At 47.4% G+C, this 17103-nt stretch overlaps 3 protein-coding genes across 3 annotated transcripts; 1 reads left to right on the forward strand and 2 right to left on the reverse strand.

The window, feature by feature from the left end:
• Positions 1 to 245: 245 nt before the first annotated feature.
• Positions 246 to 3421, forward strand: FSST1_006335 (ankyrin repeat domain-containing protein; the record flags this gene model as incomplete). Its single annotated transcript, XM_083232694.1, has 4 exons — positions 246 to 806; positions 860 to 1475; positions 1525 to 2152; positions 2200 to 3421. 4 exons carry the CDS (start codon positions 246 to 248, stop codon positions 3419 to 3421), a joined length of 3027 nt encoding a protein of 1008 aa, XP_083089765.1.
• Positions 3422 to 7182: 3761 nt separating this feature from the next.
• On the reverse strand, positions 7183 to 7482 carry FSST1_006336 (uncharacterized protein; the record flags this gene model as incomplete). The annotated part of the gene is made up of 1 exon (XM_083232695.1): positions 7183 to 7482. The coding sequence occupies one exon, from the start codon at positions 7480 to 7482 to the stop codon at positions 7183 to 7185; it is 300 nt and encodes a 99-aa protein (XP_083089766.1).
• Positions 7483 to 9237: 1755 nt separating this feature from the next.
• FSST1_006337 (uncharacterized protein) lies at positions 9238 to 9486 on the reverse strand (the record flags this gene model as incomplete). Its single annotated transcript, XM_083232696.1, has 1 exon — positions 9238 to 9486. The coding sequence occupies one exon, from the start codon at positions 9484 to 9486 to the stop codon at positions 9238 to 9240; it is 249 nt and encodes an 82-aa protein (XP_083089767.1).
• Between the last annotated feature and the right edge of the window lie 7617 nt (positions 9487 to 17103).

Consider the following 17103-nt stretch of genomic DNA (forward strand, 5'->3'; position numbering starts at 1 on the left):
AACGGCATCACGCAACGCTTCTATTCTCAAGGTTCACCGCTTAAACCATCTTAAACGAACAGCATGGCCTAGCATGGACATCATTCGTGGAACGACATAACACGTCAGTGTGCTCGGTATCTGCATGTAAGTCTGTGCGGCGCTTGGGTGAGGGGCCTCTCTTTTCTTTCTTTTCTTCCTATTGTACTGTTGCAATGAGCTGATAATTCGCAGCGAAATCTCTTCATCCAAAGCATAGAAGCGAAATGCCGCGCTTCAAGAAGTCGAATCCAGCTGACAAAAGCTGCCTTTCCTCTCTGGCATTGCTAGTGCGAAGGAGGCCGAAGACCACGACTCATAGCCCGGCACCTGTACCCACTCCGGAGGGTGGCTTCCAGTCTCCGCCGAGCGCTGTTGCGACTCAGACACCCATCTTGTCCGATACGGTCATATTGAATGCCTCGTCCTCTTCTATCGAAAACGACATCGAAGGCAAAGAAAAGACACTCATTCGAATCCATGGGGAGTCGGAACTCTGGTATGAGGCCTTGCGCAACAGTGATGATCAGACCAAAGACGCCATTCAGAGATATCGCACCTCCAATAAAGATGAGTTTGAAGCGGCTAAAATAATTGCAATGGTGCAGAAGAAGCAAGAAAGCTTTGTAAATAATGCAGCAAAGATTAAAATTGGAAAACGCGAGATTATATGGCGTGATCATGCCACCCGTGTCGTTGCATGGGCGACTAACATTGGCGATATTGCTGTGCCATTTGCCCCGACCCCATCTTCCACTGTGTGGTCGGCATTGAAGGTTCTGATGCAGGTATGTTGCGATCATATAACGATGTCACGTTTAAAAGCTTACTGGTAGTGTAGGCCCATGTATCACAGTGTCAAGATCTTGTTGCTATCCTAGACTGCGCTGAGAAAGTACTCCGGCTAGTCCAAAAAGGGAGGATTTACGAAGCTGTCTATCTGCAACAACTGAGTGACGAGGTCTCAGAGTCTAGAGAGAGCCTACGAAATGCTTTGATTGAGACATACAAGCAGGCTCTCAAGCTCCTTGTCCATGCCGCCGATCAGTTTCAAAAGGGCAAAGGAAAACGCTTCCTTGACGCACTTATGAACCCCAAGCAAGGAGAAACTCTGGTCAATGACCTGACCAAGTCAGAAGAGAACTTATCAAGAGCAGTACAAGCTTCAGAGTCTGAACACAGGCAAATGGATAATGCAGAAACTAAGAGGCTTCTTGAGCGGTTGAACGAACCACTGCGGTACATTGATGACAAGGTTGGCGTGATGCTTCAACACATTGAACAAAACGTGCTTAGAACTGCCTTGGGATCTATTAGTGATGTCAATATTGCTGGACAACATGAGTTCAGAGCCCTCAAAAGAACGAAGGGAACTTGCGAGTGGCTACTTGAACATGAGGAATTTCACGGTTGGGAGGGCTCTTGTGTTTCGTCAATTTTATGGCTCAAGGGAGGAGGTTTGTTAACATATATCGTTGCCATGAAACTCATACTGATAAATGTTAGTTGGCACTGGCAAATCGACTCTGACCTCAAAGGTTATTGATCGTTACCGAGTTCCCGTCGAAGAACTGGTGAACAAGCCCGCGATTGACGAAGGCTTCGCATTCTTTTACTGCAGCAAAAGTGGGACAAAGGGCTCAAAGGATGACATGTTCATCCAGATTCTAAGATGCTTCCTTCGGCAACTCGCAACAGTTCCTCATCATCCGGAAAAGATCGACCCAGACCTCATCAAGCTCTGTCAGGCGATGGATATCAACAACCAAAAATTTTCAACTGAAAGCTGCCAAAAACGCATCGCTGCTCTTCTAGACATCTATCCTCGTACAATTATTGTCCTCGACGCCTTGGATGAATGCGAGAGGTCAACCAGGCGCGACTTGATCGCCTTCTTTAAAAATCTCATAGAAAGTTCTACCCATCCTATCAAAGTTTTTGTTTCCAGCCGCGACGAATACGATATCCGAAAGCTACTATCCACTGAGAATGTTTTGAGTATCGGCATTGACCGCAAGAACGAAAATGATATCGAGATGTACCTTGATACAGAATTAGAAAGGGCCTGTGATCACTGGTCACCGGAGACCAGGGGAAAGGTCAAGCAGAAGCTTGTTGAAGGTAGCATGGGAATGTATGGTTCCGACTATATTAATCACACTCGTTTGTTGACATGTCTAGGTTTCGATGGACGTACTTGCAGATGGAGCAGCTCAAAGACCTTGTTTCAGATGAATCTGTGGATGAAAGATTGGGGAAACTACCCGAAGATCTTACGAAGGCCTATGACGAACTTTATAATAGTTTGAAGACACACGATCGCGTGTTACTCCAAAGGACGGTAAAGTGGATGATGTATGGGCAATCACTGTCTACCTCGGCCATACTCGAGGCCATCCGAGTATCTGAGACCAGAGATGAACACGGCCAAGTGTCTCTACATACATCGACTCAACTCAGTGAGTCTCAGCTGCAGACCGTATGTCGACACTTGGTTGTGCCTGATGATTCTATCCCTGGCCAAGGGTCAGAGGACGAAGACGTTTATCATAACGCTTGGAGATTCGCACACGCCTCCGTCACAGAATACTTTGAGGACCATCATCAAAGTTGGTCGGGCGATAGCGCTGTGATGGAGCTAGCCAGACTGTCACTACTGAAAGTCACTGAATTATATAAAGAATACGACGGTCTCGAACATGGCGAAGATCATACATGCAACGACCTGGTATCCTATTCCTCTTATAGGTATCCGCACCTCAAGGAACAATCAGAGTTCGAGCGGTACATAACCAATGTCTGGCCGTGGCACATTCAGGCCGTGCAACGAAGGTCATTACGATGCCCGGGGCTATCATTGCTTCTGGAACGTTTTTTGTTCGCACCAAATGAGACACATATCGCCAGCCAATGGTACAGGTGCTGGTTTTACAGCGCGGACAGTACCGATTTCCTATGTAGTTTTGGTCTATATATGTCTGAAATATGGCCTGTGGCGAACCCATTATTCGCAATTTGGTCCTTGGATCTGTACGATACAGGAAAGGATTGGGTTGAACCTCGTATGGATCTATTCAAGGTCAATAAGGACGGCAATGATGCCCTCGCTCTTGCAGCTAAACATGGCCACCTTGATCTCTGTCGCCAGCTTATTCTCAAAGGGGGCGATGCTAACAGGATTCTTCCTAACGGAGACAGCGCATTATACAACGCTATAAACTGGGCCCACGTATCTTGTGTCAAGTTGCTACTCAAGCATGGCGCAGACCCCAACCAGAACACCAATCATCGACCTCTTTGCGAGGCTGTAAACAATAACTGCAAGGAACTAGTTGAAGTTCTACTTAGCTTCGGGGCTGACCCAAATCTCGCATGCGATAAACCGGAAGCGTTTGGTGAGTGACCGTTGAGAAACTGTCGGACCTCGATCGATAACATCGAGGTGACAAAAAGATTTTTAAAGACTGGAGCAGAAGTTAATTTATCTACAGGGACCGGAGGAATACTTGACACCGCGGCTTGGTTTGGGTCGTTGAGTAATGCCAAATTATTAATTGAGAACGGTGCTCAAGTGAATGCGCACTTGATTGGAGTCTATGGAACTGTTTTGGCTGTTGCTATCTTTAGAGGACATGTTGAGATGGTCAAGTACTTGGTAGAGGAAGCAGGGGCAGATGTTCAGAAGATGATCAATTATCTTCCATTCCCAAGACCTGAATTTCGTACATCAGTTGAAGAAATAAAGGAATTTCTTATTGGGAAAGGATATATGGATGAAAAAGATTTGGAGTACTTTGTTTATACATAACAGTCCAGGATATTAGGAACAGCAGTTTTGTTCAACTGGCTAGAGCCACAGTCCGACAACATACATTACTTTTCTTTAAGCTCAGGGTTCACGGATAAAACAATAGTTAGCACACTATAAAGACAACTTTTTATCATTATCTAAGGATAGAGTACCTAATAGATGAGAATAGCGTAAATAAAATGGATAAGAATTTAAGTCTCAGCTTAACATCAAAACAGACTTCCTTCCAGTAAAGGGGTATCGATTGATGGTCCGAGGCCGTCATTTCCTCAAAGTACGGGCAGATAAGGAATTGAACATGACTCGTATGACTGCGAAGTTGGGTTGTGACCCTGAGTATAACGTCCATATAGTTCTACCAAATTTCATACATCTAACTTGTTCATTTCCTTCCATCCTCGTCTTTGCCTCGCCACCACAAGTGCATCATCGTTGGTAACACTGTCCGTATCGGATTTCAATTTTTATAGAACTGCTTGAGTCGTGGAAGTGTGTGAAGTTGTAGTTCGGTCGTAAAGTGTCGCCATCCGTTGGTGATGGGTCATTCGAGATATATCCTTCACGGTATCCGTTCGTGATCGAGTAAAATAATATTCGTTGTGATGCATTCAAGGTTCTTCTTTCTCCACAGTGATACATTGACCGAGCGCTCGTAATTTATACCCTCCCGCTCAGTTGGATAGAATGAAGACACCCATCAATTTGCTCTTTGAAGCAATTGGCTGCCATTTTGAAGTTGTTGTGACCAGCCTCCTTTGTTTTCTTAGGCAACGATTCACACTCCCCTTAAAAATCTCTACAATGTACTGGTGTTCTGAATCGCCATCCATTCATTTATGTGAGATGAGGATGTTTAGGCCAAGCTAATGGTTTCATGAGCTCGTCCGCTGCGTTGGATGCTTCGTTGTGTTCGTGGGTACATCATTCTGTATGAATGATGCCCAAGGGAAATTCTCAGAAGGTGGACCAATTACCAGACGTTAAGCTCCTGATCCTCATGGCCGTCGACAGGTTTGCAAAGACAGGGCCAAGGCAGTCTCTTCTGCGTCGAGAGGCGCCATCTTAGAAAGAATGCTGTGCTTCTCATATGACGATTAACAACGGAGCAGGCCCAGTATGACTCGTTCGAGGTCTTCAATTGAGAAACGGCCGACGACTGAATCTATCCGTACAGGACTTTTTGTCGATCGCTTTCGGTGGTCTGCGCCCACGGTATGTCTACCGCAGCATCAGGTGATTCTTGTCATCGTATTCTGTGGTATAGTCGAGCAGCTTCACATATGTATAAGAGACAGAGCTGAGACCATGCAAGAAAAGCTATGATGTTGTTCCGAATAAGAATGCAGTGCTTAAGACAGAAATGTCCTCAATGTCCGACCGGAGACGGTGTGTTGTTGAAGAAGATGTCGGTAGGATCTTGTTCCAGGCTGGGAACGTGAAAGCCCTTCTTGTCGTTGAACACAACTTTTTGCGTACAAGCAGTAAAACCCATTAGGGTCTACTGGATATCACAGTCAGAGCCATCCTTGCGTGATATTCGCTAAAACCGGCCTCGCTTGCTAAGGGTTCGTTCCAATTCTTTCTCATGGCGTGAAGAAGGACTATGTCATGACGTACACTAAAATAAGAGTGAACGCTATTGGTGTGGGGAACTGTTGACCTGCTCAATGCGATGGTCACAGACCCTTGTTGATGTCGGAAATATAGAAGTTGAGAAATACCGGCAATAACTCAGAGCGCCCATGAAGCATGACCGTTACAAGCTTCTGTGATAATGCTTTTCTCTTCTGGATGCGGTATTGGGCCGTTGCTTTGGCGTTGTGCTTTCTGACCTGCTGTAGCGACATGTTCAGTTGAGTTCTTTTGCGTCGTTCCCAGTTCTTCGTTGTCCTGGGCTTTCGTCGTATTCTGGCAGCTGCATATCGATGTTCGATCTATTGTCCTCATTTCGTCCCAGGGCTGAGATCCCCTGCTTCATTCTGTGTGTTTCTGAGAATAATAACACAATAGGCTAGGCGATGGTCCTACACCCCACGAGCTAGGAGCTAGCACTCCGAACGAGTTTGACTTGGGGACTTTTTTGCTCTTGGCAGAAATTAGCAACGAAAACAAAAACGACGCTAGAACTCAAAGGACTTTGTTGGTATGGACAGCACGCTCAATCTCGCAGTGACAGTCAAAGTGGTGAAATCAGCGTTCTTGGGGGATTCCTCCGTCAAAGCGGCAGGATTCGAGTGCGTAGTGAGTTTCGGTTGCTGTAACCGGTACGTAGAGCTGAAACCATTGATATAAAGAGACGTCAGCCCGGAGAAACACATTGATGTTTCATCCGCACACTTTAAATGCTTTGAAATGTTTGCTGCTGCCAATCATTGGAAGCTACTCGATGTTGTTTTTGAGATCTTTGACTGAAGTCACTGAAAAGAAAGGAGCACGCCGTCGGGATGTTGAATTGTTGTGATATGAAGATAGTAGTGATTGAACAAACATGTAGATGCTACCATTTGATGCATGAGAAAAAGCGCATCAAGTCAAAAGTAAAAAAGGGACGAATAGTATCTCTGAATGTTGTCTCTGCCTGGTTTCGGTGAGGTCCTACTCTGTCGCTGTGTTTTCGACTTGATCCCTGCCGACCACAGATCCAATAGGGCATTGTATTGGCATCGAGGTAAAAAGAAAATAGACATTAAACATCTATCCTTTCTGGCTGATCGTAGCGACACAGAGTTTGGTAGCTCATCGTATGTTGTGATGACACGGCATGGGAATGTTTCACATTTAAGCAGTTCACATAACTGCGTCAATACCCCCATTCCATTGACTACTAGATGCGATGTAATCAGTGCATCAAGTCTGAGGTACTAAAGTCGCGACACCCAATACCGGGATCTGCGCTTGGTCGAAGAGATGGCAGAGGTCGTTGCCCTCTGCGCCTATTTGTCCTGTTAGGTCAAGTTGCATTTGCTTGAGGTTGGTAAACGCTTCTTTCAGTCTGTCCTTTCTGGTAGACTCTGTAGGAGAAGCCAGACGACTTAAAAGTTTCCGGTTCTCGATTGGAAGACGTACTGCCCATTCCGAGAATAGTCCCGTTCACTTTGCACAATGGCGCATAAGTTGCACACACCAAATGTTCTTCACCCGCCCAGAACTTCCATTGCCCAATACTTTTCGATCTCGTGTATTTATCTTCGGGATTTCGTGTATCTGGCAAGCGTAGGCCGATTAGCAGCAGTCGGCTCGAGAGTTGTGTACTCGCGCCGGTCGCACGCCTCGGCGATATTAACAATGGCAGTCGATGAGCCACTCATGGTAGAGGTGGATCATGTTGCACAACAGTAGTGGACGTATCACTTTTAGTTTGATCCCTGTCTCAAGAAGTTTGAAATGTTTCGAATGAGCGTGTTGTGAGCCACTGTATGCGACAGAACATCGGAAGGCTCTGTAATTGGGCCGACCACGAGTACGTCAATCGCAATCACGTTCGTTCGATATGAAGTGCCTGCGATGACACGCGGTGTTACATTCGCACAGAGGTGTAACCCATTGAGTCGACGGCGAGATTGTTTTGCATTTTCGTCGCTGAGGTCCATGGTTTCCTTTGATATAGGATCGGGCTTCTGTTCTTGAAGTTCTTCGATGATGTCAAGTTCCATGGTCCTCGGTGGTGGCTAGTAGGTCTCTGTGGCATAGTCGATTGCCGTAATGTTTGTACAACGGATGGCCGTGAAGACCATGATCCTTCCTGTTACAGGGTTCATGAGTATCCCTCCCGACGATTGTAGTTAGATATCATTCGTCAGTGATGGTGTGGACAATACCGAGACGATATGCGAATGGCAGAGGTTATAGAAATGCGTATGAAGACTTCGCGTTCATGTCTGTTCTTATCGTTCGGCGTATGGTGCCCAAGCGATTTGGTCAGGCGTAGTAACAAGCGTTTTTGTCTGTTGCAAATTCGAGTTCCTCGACCTTGATGGTAATGTAAGATTATGGATCAGAATTGTACTTGGGCAGCATAGCTGACATGGCATGCTCTCCCAGGGAGTATACCAGTTCGCTCTTGTTTCTTCTTGGCCCGAGTTGCTCTACTTACCCTTCTTATTGCCAGTTCGGCCAGTCCCGACTCGTTAAACGAGTCCAGCCCCAGGCGTTTTCGGAGAGCATGTTTATTGGTAACATATTCTTGCTTCACGCCCTCTATAGGCAGAGTCTTCGGCCTATAACCCTCATTGGCAAGCGCAATCAGCTTGCCTTTAACGTAGATAGGGACCTCCTCTTTCTTCACAGTGGCCTCTGGTTTAGGTAGGTAGTCCTTGGGAGGAGCTATCGTGTTAGGCTAGAAGCGTAGATTAAGGTAAGGTGACCTTGTATAGGTTATTTGTTGACTGATGATAGAATTGCTCTGTCGGGAAGGCAGGCCTTTGTTTGGGGGACGGGAGGTTTGAGCTAGGTGCCCTTCTGGGAGTTTACCAGGCGGTAGTGTCGTTAAATAAGAAAGGAAGCTTCGTCTACTGTTGACACCTAGAAAAGACCGCGGTTGATATGTGTTGCTGGGCCTGTGCTGTGACACACCAAGTTGCATCTTCCAATTCGAAACAGGCTTGTACGTTGATCGGTTCGTGCTGGCATGTGGAAAGGAAGATGCCGTAATCTCGCTGTGTCGAGGTCACTTGCGTAGAACCTAGACGATGCGGTTCACTCCGTCCTAGCGGGGTGCGATATTCCTCAATCGACTTTAGCTTGTCACCGAGTGTGACAATGGCCTCTTTGATCACTGAGTCTGCGTCGAAGGGACCGACCGGGACCACCCGGCAGATGTCAGTCCAAGGCGTTTCTCTCAACGGTAGCACTCCGGAAGGGCATTGTGTTTTCCACCCAGGCCATTGGCGGAAAACCCTTTGAGTGCATGGCTTCGTTGTATGTTGGTGAACAACAGGTAGTCAAGAGCATTCTCTATAGATGCCGACAGTGTCCCAAGTTGTCTCTATTCCATCTTGACTGTTGAACAAATGTTGAGTTCTCCAGTACTTTCCGTAAATTGTAATTCCCTTCTGGCGTTTCTGGAAACGGAATAAAGACCAGTCAAAGAGAATCCGCCGTGGGTTCGAGAGAGACGGGTCGGACGAGTAGCTCGCCGCCGTTCCCAGAGGACTAGTTGCATGATAATTTGTAAGGACGTATCTCTGCTCTGAATATAGGGAGATGAATTAGCCAATGAATAAGAGAGTTGTTGTTAAACTACTCACGTTTGGTCATGGCCCCGACAGAAACTCATGCTCATTGCTTGGGGTTATCTTGCGATCTCTAGTGAATCTCTCGTCGAAGCCAGTTAGCAGGGGTTTCCTGGAAACCAAGCAGGCAACCTACAATATTCGTATCGTATAAGTTCTTTGTTATCAAAAAGCGATTTAATGTTTCTGACGGATCACAATATCGTGTGAACAGGGTTGGGTGCCGTCTCGTCGCGTAATGAACTGGTAACAGCACACAATGGCACGGTTCAGGTCCTCCATAGAGTACTTGTCGAGGACGCTGGGGTCCTGGTTGCCGCCCTTAAGTTTCGTAGGGAATCGACGGTCAAACGTGCCCTCGAGGAAATCGACCGGGCCTTTTCCCAGAGGGGCAAAGACGAGGACTTGCAGCGCGTGGATGAGCATGAACCGGACAGGGTCGATTGTAGGCTATCCTTTTGGCCACCTGAGCGACTATGGCCGTCCCAGGTAGGCCAGCCAGGAGTACACGCCGCGCTATGACAGCGCAATAATCTGGATCGAAGCGAGGGAGGCCGATTTTTTCTCTTTTCCCCCGAAATATGTTGAATCCAGTGGTATAAAGATCTCGCCATCCTTATCTGACATACGGCTGTCTTGGACTCTCGAGATTTGAAGATCCACTGTTCATGTCTTATCGAACAACACGCATCACCTGGTTGGTGTCTTCTTCCTTTTCGCTCCATGAGCGTCTTGTGGCGGTTGGCTTGGAATTGTTGATATCCAAGATTGTTTCAGGAAGTTTTCAATAAAAAGATATCAGACTTTCTTGTTGGTGAAGAAGGAAAAAAGAGGGAATGAGGGGAGAAGTCTAGGTACGTCAAGGCTTCGGGGATTTTGAGCTATCTTGTCTCAGGGACGGGCGCGAAGACCAACATCGCCGTCATAGAGAGAGTCTTCTTAAGAACACGTAAACTTCACCTTGGAACACTGCTTGCAAGCACGGTCAGCGCCCAGAACACAGGGATGAGAAATCCCAGACTTGTACAGTTTTTGCATGCACTGTACGCACGGGAGGACGAGAGCGGCAGGGACACTATACGCCTCATCGTCGGAGTTGCCCTTAAAAAGGCAGACTCGCAAAGGCTGAAATTGTACCTCGGAGAATAGAACATGCTAGCGTGTTGTTCATGCACCTGCAGATCACCAATATTATATATCGTGTCTGAGAAATAGGGAATCGGAAGGAACTGGTTTTTTGTCCAGTAGGACCTTGAGAATGCTATTTCGCTCACAGACACATTGGATTTCGATCAATGGCGTGAATCCACAGCGGCTGATACCCTTGAAGTTGGTCCACTGCGTTATATATGTGCTGTACATGCTGAGATGCTGTAAAGACGTGGCACTGTCCACATGAGGATTCGAATTTATATTCGGGTTGGGCACTACATCGCAAAATGAACGAGAGGATGAAAGGGTTTCCTCCTTGCTTCGTCGCTGTCCAGAAGTCCAAACGATTGAGTGGCAGTCGTCGTCCTGGTTGTTCTGTGCTGGAACACACGTCCACGGGTGCCCATGCGAATGCTTCCGAGTCAAAGTCCATGCTGCCAAATTTGCGACGCCCCTGCATACAACAATTCACATATGCTTCACAGCCCTGATTCGAGTGGCTAGGGAGTATCAACACAGCGTAGACGCCCCGAAGTCCGGCTTTCAGTGCGTCTGGCTTATGGCAAGTGCACCAAGAAAACGGCGGTTAGGTATATGTGGCTCAACAATGATGGGAGGTTGGTCCATCATTGTCCTGCGCATGTCATGGTGTAGTTTTTGTATCTTAGTGCGTAGTGATGTTGTATTCGCATCGCTCTCGATCCCCTGCGTCATGGAGTTCAACGGATGGATGCTAGCTTGGACCCGAGCCTCCCTGCTGGCGGGTCTCATAGCCTGTGCCTGCCCCTGCGCAGTTGCTTGTGTCGTATTCGATCAATAGTCCGTTCTCCGTGTGACAATGTGCAGGGAACGGCAAAATTCCGGTGTGTCGACTGAGCAGCATATTTCAGCAGAAGGGTCAGCGATTATAGCATCGCAGTCTACTGGTCTAGTGATTTGCCATGATTGTCAACAGCTTCGACTGGTGAGAGCATAATATATATGTATTTTCTCTCCTCATTTGCCCCACCTCTTACATTCGGTACAAATTCCTGTCGAAACCATACCATCTGGGAATGTAACCTATGGAGGTCGTGGAATCGCTCGGTAGAACTTCTGGTGTAATGAGTCTTCATGGATATTGCCCAACTCTTTGCCTGCATATGATGGCAAGAACACCTCTGGGCTGATACAAGATAACACCAGCGTGCATTCCTCCTTCGATATTGCATCTTATGCACTTGCCGAAGCATTTGTGAGCGCTGTTGTAACGGTTTCGATTCTTCGTGTAGAGGATCGATCTTGAAATCGGATTTAAATCGTCTCAAACTCTTGTTCAATCAAGATCTTTGTTGGATAACTGACGCGTGGGTCAAGAATCTGCTCAGTGAGATCTGGACAAATTCCGGCTGACTAGTCTGCACCCGGTTCCTCGGTGGCAGGTATTTGCTCGATATCACGAGAGTGGTTGTTTGCTAACATGGGGAGGCGTTGTATCAGCCTCACGCTCATCTTCCACGTTGATGTCGTTCAGGACGCCCTAGATTTGGCCTAAGCTAGACCCAAATTCACGGACAAGAACATCTTCTAGTGAGAGACTCTTCAGAGAAGACCTGGCTTGAAGTCTCTTTCGGCGGAGCCTGATGAGTCGCTTGAGATGCATTCGTCTATGACATTGCTTATGATGATGTAGTATGACGGATTCTATGAGTGACCGAAGAATGTTGTTCTCCAGAAATCCGCCGATTAGCAAGCACCGCATCTCTGTTTGTTTCAGTAGATCGCTTAAGACCTGCCAAACAATCGGCAACCCATACGTAGCCACGAAGGCTGGTGTGATACTGGCGCTGTCTCGGGAGGATGCGGCAATGATGTTCATATGGGTCGTTCTTAGTCCTCGGGATTTTGGTTGCGATTATCTGATGGTTTTGCTGCCGATAGGACGTAGCCTGGAGCTCCTCTTTCTTCTACGTTCCTGTAGATGCTGGGGCGGTCGAGATACTTCTGGTAAGTTTTCTTCGTAGAACGGACTAGAGGGCGGACTGGAGAACGGACTGACTCTTCTCCCTCGGTTTGGATAAGATCTGCTCGCTAATGAACGCGAAGGTGTCTACAATCGACCGTCAATATAACTCGCGTACGTTGAGTCAATTTAAGGTTAAGTAGTAGATGCTGGACCTTTTGGGCAGACCAATCTCTTTCTGCAATTTCGTTTGCAGCGTCTCTAATACTGCGCTGCACCATCGTGGTCGTATGTTTGCCATCTCTCGTTGGTGCCTTGGGATTGTCGGCCTCGAGTCCCAGCCAGTATATTAGCAGCGGCAGGCCCAAATTGGCTTGAAAGTCGATAAGTCTGACCGTGATAACACAGGATCTCAGGAAGAGGGCTGTTGACTGTTTTGTTGACCGTGTTCGTCATCTTGTTGTGTAATTGTTTAGCAAAACTGTTGACGACCGCCCGACCAGGGCGAAGATGGTAGACGCTGCAACACTGTGGTAAACTTTGTCCTTGATAGTTTCGAGCTTTTCTCCCAATCTTTTTTGTTTGTCCCCGGGCCGTCTCGGACCGCTTTGTCGAGTTGCGCCTGGGTAGAACGCTGGGCCATGACTCCCTTTGTTTCGGCGAGACGAAGATTCTTCAGGATGGCGAGGATGCTGAGCCAAGACATTGCAATCTGTGTTCTGTCACAGATCGTGGGATAGAATGTAGTCGGACTTGACCAGTTGAACTCCAAGATCATCTGAACGCTGCCAACACGACTCCCCACGCCCATTGTTCAGAGAGTAAGATGCTCCTATCCTGTTCGAGCTCGGTGTAGTTTCGCTTTCAAGTAGCCGCTGTGCCGTTTCGAATGTTTAATTCGTGTTCCTGCGGCTTCTGACGGTGTTGTTCAGTTTGTCTTCATTTTCCGCTTTCCAAATAAAGGTCCTGCTTGGTACGTCGTTGTTGAAATTCCACTGGACGACACGACATGTTCACTGATAGAACTGCTGTCTTCGTACGCTTCTCTGGATAGAGGGCGGCTCGTCTCCTCGAAGAGTGCCAGTGACAGTCTGAGACTCATCATCTGACCCATAGTCATCCAGATGCTGGGGCATAGAGAAGTTCAAGTGGCGTCGAGTAGTTCCAAAGCTGCCATCATCTTGAGCACCCTTCTTCCCGCTGCCATCTCCTCTACATACTCTTGGTTCCAGTTAAACCTTGTCGACAGCATGCTGGTCTAATTTGGCTGTAGCCTGGTGTTCGCGGTCACCGCACGAACCATTGTAAAAGCGCGAGAGGCTCGGGCTGTAAATAGGTATGAGACCTTCGAGTGCTAGATCACAAGTACTCTCTCCCGTTTGGAAAACTGTAAAAGGTTGATGTGTGATTCGACAAGTCTGCTAACGCATTGGGCCTCATTGCATATGACTAAGTCGTACTTGACAGTACGAGGGACTGAGTCTGAGGAGTTCTATGTGTCGAAAGATGACGGGAAGATGACTAGCCGGTTTGCTTCAATATGTAGATTGTGTTTGAGAGAAATGCCTCTGTATAGTTGTGTTCATTGAACATCTCCCGACAGATTCCGAGGAAAGGAGCGACTTTAGGGCTGTCACCTCCAACCCACTTCACCGCATCACTTCAATCGAGTGACGGTACATGTGTAACGAGATATTCTGGGATAGTCGCGTAGATCTGGTCGACCAGTCGTACAACCAAGATAAGTGAAAGGCCTGTTGGAGTTATGTTGACGAATGCAGTTTCTTTGCTGTAGTCCCACTTTCTAGAAGCATAGGCTCGGAGGAAAACATGATGGCATGTTCTGCAGTCCTCGCTGAAATGCTACTCAATCTCTTCCCACCACTGCACAACGCAGGTAGGCCGGGTAACAACGGCAACAGGACCGCATTAAGGGAGCATCGTGTTTCTCTGATGTAATGCTGCCACAAGAGCCGTGAGTGATTTACCCAGTCCAGTCTCGTCTCCAATAATCAAGCCACTCTAGCTGTACTATTACCGTGCACATACTGCGTATATGCTGAATGTCTGCTGTTGATCAACCGAAGTATATGGAGCTTTGTTGACTGCAGTCTGGCTTGGCGGATAGTGCAGGGTTGTGGTTCTTGAAAAACACAAGTCACAGTCGGTTGGTGGATCAATGGCCTTCGCTTTTTGTCAATGACAGTGTCGGCATTGGGACCACTGAGGAACAACTGTAGTAGCCTTTGATGTTACGCACAAAGATACTGTACTAAGGCCCAAGACAGTTGGGCTGCCTTGTCACCAGCCAATGCATCATTGGCAAAGCTAGGGTGGTCAAGTCATGGAGATCGTACTTTGTCCCAAGGCATGCCAAAAGTTTGATCGTGTTTTTGAGGTAGCATAGCATAAGTCGATTTTCGATCTGTAGTGCGGTGTCAAGATCTAGATACTCATATATTGAGAGCTATATCTGACCAGCGACAGTTGCGAGTCGACTAACGCTTGATATAACAAACGTATCTCAAAGCCCGAGTGACTTGGAAGCGGACCGGGAGGCCCATAATCCCGTCAATCGAATTGGTCTGTTCGCGATTTTCGCCATTTTGCATTATCCAACGGAATTCCATGGTTTGATGTCCCTCTTGGATCAGGAATATGCAAAGGAGTTCGCTGTGAAGCGTTGTAGCTCAGTATTGTACCGGAGACAGTGAGATCGGGCGTAGCTAGATGAGTGTGTGCCTTAGAGTGTCCTACACTCCGTTGTGTGCTTCGTTCAACTTCCTTATGGCCTCCATGCCGAAGTAGCTGACGGTGACGGTTTCTGGTTCCATCTTCCATTCGTACAGTTTGGGTCGTGTGTAGATTTGTCATCACGACACACTCATGTTTGCCGTGGGGTCATGAGAAGTATCAAGTGCCGGTAGACGTGGGTAAGATATATCTTAGGGTTGTACCGAAATACATGGCCATCTTCTCGTTCTGTCGTTTGCCGCCGTTTTGTTCCGTGCTCGATGGTGTACGTCAGTCCGGTGTCACCTGTCTGATCTTACAACGAGGAATAGTCCCGCCGTGGATCCTGCGCTCCCTCAGGTAAGGGGGTTGGTTTCCGAAGCTTCTCTTTCCTTGCCTAGAATCCAAGGAGCGCCTTGGTGATATTACTGTCTCTCCCTTTATACTCCTGTGCTTCGTCATATATTATGACTAAGAAGTCCAGTAAAATGCTTTTTGCTGCCTTGATCTCCCTGTCTTTGGTAATCTATACCTTGATAACATCCCAGTCGTTGGTGGGCTTCGGCGAAGCGAATAGGCCGAGACGTTGGCGTCTAATAATGATTAAGCTTATGCGGTGTTCGCTCGTGAATGCGGGATAGTGTCGGAAGCTCATCTGTTCCGTGTTCGATCCACTCGCTAGTGCTCCGCCGAGATCGTCGATTGACCAGCGATTCCCTGCTGGGGTGTTCTCTTCGGGAGAATGGGCTATGTCCGACGGCTCAACCCGTCAATCGGTATTGGTAACAGAACACCACGAATGCAACTAATAACGGCGGTGAATAACGACGACGGATACCATGGAATTTTCCAATTCCCCTTCGTGACGACATTCTGGAGGCTTCGTCCAGATGAATCCCATCAGTTTTCCAGTCAGCATGAGGAATTATTCAACCTGTTCGTCTTCTGGTGCAGCAATTTGAGTATTGGGTTGACCGTTCGCGTTGTTGTCATTTGAGGGAAAAGTAAATTTCAGGAATGAAAGGTAGCCATCACGCCGTTGTCGTTGACTATGAATGTAACCATTCTTCTGCGATTTGGGTGATGACCGGGACTCTGGATTGCCGTTCTTGTAATTTAGGTCCCTGCCAGAGTCTAGGACGTTCAGACCAGCCCATGAATCGGCTTCTAACTGCCCAGTGCCCCCAGTCGAATCTTTGATTGCACGCTGTATTTTGTCCGTGGTCATCAGAATTGTCTGAACTTGTCCGACCATATGGTTACAAAACCTATGGTATGAATAATGGGCCATTGTCATCTTCGATTCCCAAATCCGCCAAAGGGAAAGTAGTAAGAGTGGCAACAGACCCCTACGTTGGTCAGCAATTAATACTGGCCAATCGATCATTTGGACGATGTCGTCGAAATCGTTAGGACTGAATACATCTCTGAGAAGTGTTGCGGGACGACGTTGCATTGCTTTCCATGCTTTAAGCCAAGCTAAAAATGTAATGCATGAGGCATTTGAATGAACACTCTGGCGCCTGAGATAACATTCTTTGTTCAGTTACACCGAATAAGTTACTGTCAGCGGCCTGCAAGTAGAACTTCAATTCGTTTTTCGACTTGCGAGACATATTGTCCACGGTGCGCTTGGGCGGCATTGTTAACCACCAGCCTCGAATCGGATGATGCGGCGGCCGTTGAGCATCTCCAATATGTAGGGGGCTATCTTGGAAGCGTGGTTTTACCACGCTTCAAAGTAACACTAGCGAGTTGACAGAGCCTATAGTCGAATACTCGGATCCAATGTCTTCGTTTCGGTTGGTCTTTCCTGTGTTGGGAATATATTGACCAAGTCGATGTTTTTGAGAAAGAAGTACATGACCCTAATCGATGATCTCAAGATGTAGACTCATACATCAGTGTCCACATACATCTCCAATTCTGAACGCTCGCTCGACGGTACTCTGGCACTGGAGCCGTCGTTTGGTTTGTTCCATAATCATCTTGATGTTCTCCTCTGACGTCTTCTGGGCGCAAGAGGCTTTCGACGGTTGTTCGACATCGTCGCTGATATGCAAGGTTGGTTGAACTTAACAGTGGAAGGGGATTTATTTCTGGCGAAGAAGGAAAAAAGTAGTCGGTGACTGATAACTCATCGTTCTTCAGCCCCCACTCAAGGAACTCGACAGACGCTGATGGACCATAATTCTTCCAGTTGGGTGTCTATACAA

This window comes from Fusarium sambucinum, chromosome I, assembly GCF_050947815.1.
Source record: "Fusarium sambucinum isolate potato_lamoka chromosome I, whole genome shotgun sequence".
Classification (NCBI taxonomy): Eukaryota; Fungi; Ascomycota; class Sordariomycetes; order Hypocreales; family Nectriaceae; genus Fusarium; species Fusarium sambucinum.